The 4,930-nt window shown below is 40.2% G+C and overlaps 1 protein-coding gene across 1 annotated transcript; it reads left to right on the top strand.

The window, feature by feature from the left end:
• The first annotated feature begins 468 nt into the window (after positions 1-468).
• LOC102036211 (myelin P2 protein) lies at positions 469-4,549 on the top strand. The gene is made up of 4 exons (XM_005426745.1): positions 469-624; positions 2,171-2,343; positions 2,607-2,708; positions 4,290-4,549. The coding sequence occupies exons 1-4, from the start codon at positions 552-554 to the stop codon at positions 4,338-4,340; spliced, it is 399 nt and encodes a 132-aa protein (XP_005426802.1). The 5' UTR covers positions 469-551; the 3' UTR covers positions 4,341-4,549.
• Positions 4,550-4,930: the final 381 nt, after the last annotated feature.

Here is a 4,930-nt window from a genome sequence, read left to right on the forward strand (position 1 = left end):
TGGCTTAACAGCATGCTGCAACTTTTGGTCAGCCCTGGGTTGGTCAGGCAGTAGGATGAGATGGTTGTTAAAGATTTCTGTTCTCTACGGTGACAGCAGGAAAATAGCATTGGGAGGACAGTGGGAGCTGGGTTTTGTTGGGAGGCAGTGCTTCTGTACTTGTCTCTGTGCTGCTGATACCCCATGCAGTGTGCCCTGACCTCTTTGCAGGTGCAGTGGTACTGTCCCATCCCCATCCATATCCCATCCCTATCCCATCCTCATCCCATCCCCATCCCCAGGCATCCCCCGTGTCCTGGTGTGCTCAGTGAAGGGAGCCAAGGCAGCGTCACCCAGAGCTTTGCTGCTGGCACGGCTGCCCTGGACAAGGTGCACATTGTCTCGCCCTGGTACTGCCTCCCCTATTGGCCAGCCCCCACTGCCACAGGGACAGGACCTCTTTAAAGGGAGACCACTAAATCTCACTGGGGCACACAATCTCTGACTGCCACCAAGAGCTGCTGTGGCCACTGCCTCTCTCTGCAGGACCAGCGCCTCACAAAGCCTGAACAATGTGTAACCGATTTGTGGGAACCTGGAAACTCATCTCCAGCGAAAATTTTGATGACTATATGAAAGAATTGGGTGAGAAACGTTCTGGGTTTGTTTGTTTGTTTTTGTTTGTTTGTTTTTCTTTTTTGTTAGTAAGTTAGTTAGTAAGTTTGGAAAGGTTCTGCTCACGGATGCTGCCTTCTTTCTTGCCAAAAAAAGCCCTTAATTACTCTTTTAACATAATTTAATTTCTTTCCTTTAGCATCCAAATTGAAAAAGGTAGGTGATCAATTACTATTATAAATTTACTTCCATCTAACTGATATGAATTTATCTAATATGCTTTTCTGTCACGCAAGTAATCTATGGAGATACAGATTTTTTTGTTTCCTCTTGATTGCACTATTAAACTTGTGACTTATGATAATTCACAATATATAATGGAGCTGATGTCTCATGACACTATAGTTTCAGACATCTAAATACTGTGAATGAATCTATCTGTTACTGAAGAATGCCAGGAACGTAACAAATTAAGCATTGTTTTTCATTTTAATGCTGGCTTCATTCCTGTGTGCCAAGTGCATAGACAGTCAGCTACTGCATTGCTTTTGCTCTGTAAATGATTCACTGATTCCCTTAATTTGAAATGTTAGACTGAAACAAAAGAATTGCAGTTAATTAATTAGCCAGGGTGAATGTGGGAGGAAAGTCCAGCTGCAGATATTTTTCTGAACATCTGAACAGAATTGCTTAGTATGGAATAATTATTGCAAATAGTTTTATACTTTGTAGATAACTTTATACCCTTTTTTACAGATCTTTTCATCTGAGCATGGCATAGCATTAACAAAGGCACTAACTGCAGCTATCCCTTTCTGCTCTTATGAAGCAGTGATACATCACCAGTGGCTCCTTTCCTACTTGCCCCAAGGCTCACAGCCTGTAGACAATGAACTGGACTGGAGAGGATTAGGCAATACAAAAGGCTTTTGGCATGGGATTTTCCTGGAAGCTCTTTGCAGCTCTCAGCCCTTACACCTCGATGTTTTTTATATTTCATACTTGTACTTTTCACCGAGGTTTGGATGCCAGGATCCTTAAAGGATGTTAATAACAACTTAGGAATTACCCAGTCTTCAGTATGTTATAATGAACAAGCACCAGCATATTGGCAATTCAGTGTCCAGTTTCTTCCTCCCAGCTATTAACAAAGACACAAATTCTCAGATTTGTCAAGGATTTTTTTTAAAAGGATTTTTACAAATTTTTATGAGAACCAGACTCTTCCTCTTAATTTTTCTGCTTATTAGATCTATATAAAATTAATGCAGATTTGTAACCAACCATGCTTCTTCTTAGCTAATTGTGCACAGCGCTATAATTGTGTAAATCTTCACTTCTTGCTGAAGGTGCACTCTTATCAGCTGGGGCTGCCTCAGCCCCTGAATGCTGAGGTTTCCATTCCTACCTCTGTCATGGTGGTGTCTCATCTAAAGAACGAGTGTTTAATCTAAAACAGGCATTGAAGTATTCAAGAAGAAACTCTTCCTTATTCTTCCACTGAAGAATCATGAGAGGATACTGAGTTTCTTGCTTTTAGAATGTAATGATTTTTTTTTTTGTTTCTGATTTCTAGGAGTGGGCTTAGCTGCCCGGAAACTAGGTGGCCTGGCAAGGCCTGATGTGATCATCAGTATGAAAGGGGACATAGTGACCATCAGAACTGAAAGCACCTTCAAAAATACAACCATCTCCTTCAAACTGGGCCAGCAGTTCGATGAAACAACAGCAGATGACCGGAAAGTCAAGGTAAGGGGGCTGGTGATCTCTGAGTAGGCTGAACATCTCATAGAGGAACACCAGGGGAAATTTTACCTACTCCCTTAATGCACTTTGAGTTTTCCAAACTATTGAAATAAAGCACTGAAAGAAGACACAATATAGTGCTGAATATAATGTCAGTGAGCATGCCATTATCCCCGAGTGTATATCTTGCTGGACGCAAGGTGAATTGCTACTCTAAAATGCAAAGCTCAGCCTGCAGTCTGAAACTCTTCTCTTGGAATTTGCAGAGTGTTGTAACCTTGGAGAAAGGGTCATTGGTGCAAGTGCAGAAGTGGAACGGAAAAGAGACCACGATAAAGAGAAGACTTGTTGATGGGAAGATGGTGGTGGTAAGTTCACTTTCCTTGTATGCTGCTAAAGGTCAGAAGGATGCAGCCTTCAGTATGTTTCTGTCTAAACAGACTATCAATTTTGGCTTATTCTTTGAATAACGAAACAAATTAAAGGAGAGAAAAATGGAACAGAGCTTAGAAAACAGCAGGAAAGAAATAAATGTTGTTGCATACAGCAACTTGTCTTTAAAGTGACTATATTGGCAGAGCTGCCATAAGTTGACAGCATACTTACTACTCTCAACATTAATGTTCTTAAAAGGAATAAGGTTTAAAAATAACAGAAACCTGTGAAATAGAAACAAAAGTTTATGAGCAGGCTACTGCTGTCCCTGAAACAGCTCGTTCCTTTTCAGTATCTTGGCCAAGACAGGGAGATAAAAAATTTTAGGGAGCCTAGATGTAAGGGTCACTATCAAAATTAAGATTTCACTTTGTTCATTAATTTTTTTAAATATTGGAGTCAAACTCATTTTGGCAACTTGTTTGAAGTCAGCAGCATTACAGTTTTACATGTCAGCTGACTGTCTTTTGTTTTAAGCTCTCTTACGTAGAATCATAGAATGGTTTGGGTTGAAAGGAACTTTAGAGATCATCTAGTTCCAACCCACTGTCACCAACATGGACACCTTCCACTAGACCAGGTTACCCAAAGCCCCATCCAGTCTGATCCTGAACATTTCCAGATATGGGGCATCCACAACTTCTCTGGGTAACCTGTTCCAGTGCCTCACTACCCTCACGGTAAAGAATTTCTTCCTAATCTCTAATCCAAACCTCCCCTCCCTCAGTTTAAAGCCATTCCCCCCTGTCCTGCCATTACACAGCCCTGTAAAAAATCCATCTCCAGCTCTCTTGAAACCTCCCTTTATGTGGGAAGGTTGATTTGTTTTTGCATCTCCGCATGGCTGCATTTCTGTGTAAGATTTTCTAATTATTAAACCCTCTTCATAAAGCAGAGAGGTAAAGTGCCTCTTCTGTCAGCATCCTGCTGCCTGCCCCTTGCCTCAGAGATGGTTGTGGAAGACTCCTCCTCTTTTGCAGACCAAGGAAGTATTTTTTAACATCCTGTTGCCTTTGTCACATGCATCCTGTGAATGTGAGTCAACAGCAGCCACTGAAGGCTGAGGGTGAGAGGGGTGAGAGGGTCAAGAGAAATATTTTGTGACTCAGAGGAGCAAAGACTTTTAGGCCTGAAGCCTGACCTTTGAGATACCCAGGCTACTTCTGCTTCTACACAAAAAAACCCTTACTACTTTGAAAATATGAAAGCGTTGGTGGGCCATGATATAAAAACTAGGTGAGGCTAACATTTCTGACAAGCCAGCAATAATACCAAGGAAAGTAAATTTTTTTGTGGAATCTCAGCCTAATTTTGCAATCTTTTTGTCATTAAATGCCACTTAATGAAGTTTAAATCTGTTAAAATACAAACAGCTCTATTTGCAATATAAAAATAGCTTTGCTGTTTGCTCTAAAAACATGACATCTGGATTTTCCTTGACTTCAGAGGTTACTGCAGCAGACACAACTGCTGTCAGTAAAAGGTTTATATTAATATTTTCCTTTATGCCTTAGGAATATGCCATGAAAGGGGTTGTCTGCACTAGAGTTTATGAAAGAGCGTGAAGAAGTTCCCTCTCCGCACCGGACCAGAACTGGCTCTAAAACCTCGGCTTAGTTCAGTGACCAAAGCCTCATGCACTGTGCTTCTTTATTTTATTTAATTTCCTTTTATTGGGAAAATGACTGCACCATAATTTGGTATTTCAGAGCCATAGTGTAACTAATCCAAAATATTGTGGTGATCCAATAAAAGCTTGTCAACACAGAAAATAGTGTTTGGCTCCACATGAATGATTTGTGTTTACTTCTTGACTGGTGCTGTCTCTTCTTTTGATAGTGTCTGTACAAAATGTAAGACTATTTCTGAGTAAAACAGTGAAACACAAGTAATCCATATGTGAGAGAGGGCTAACACTGCTGCTTTGATATGGGTTAAAAAAAATAATCTCCTGGACTCAATATTATTTTCCCACAAAATATTTTATTGCTGAATAGCTCCTATAGGGAAAATTATCTTTACCACCAGAATTTTTGACATTCAGTATGATATGTCATTGTAGCCTTATAGTCTTAGCACATCATTGTTTCATACTAATCTCAAAAAAGCTTATATTTCTTTTAGTATCAGGATTTATATACTGGCATTTATTTGG

Source organism: Geospiza fortis, unplaced genomic scaffold (genome assembly GCF_000277835.1).
Source record: "Geospiza fortis unplaced genomic scaffold, GeoFor_1.0 scaffold25, whole genome shotgun sequence".
In the NCBI taxonomy this organism is placed as follows: domain Eukaryota; kingdom Metazoa; phylum Chordata; class Aves; order Passeriformes; family Thraupidae; genus Geospiza; species Geospiza fortis.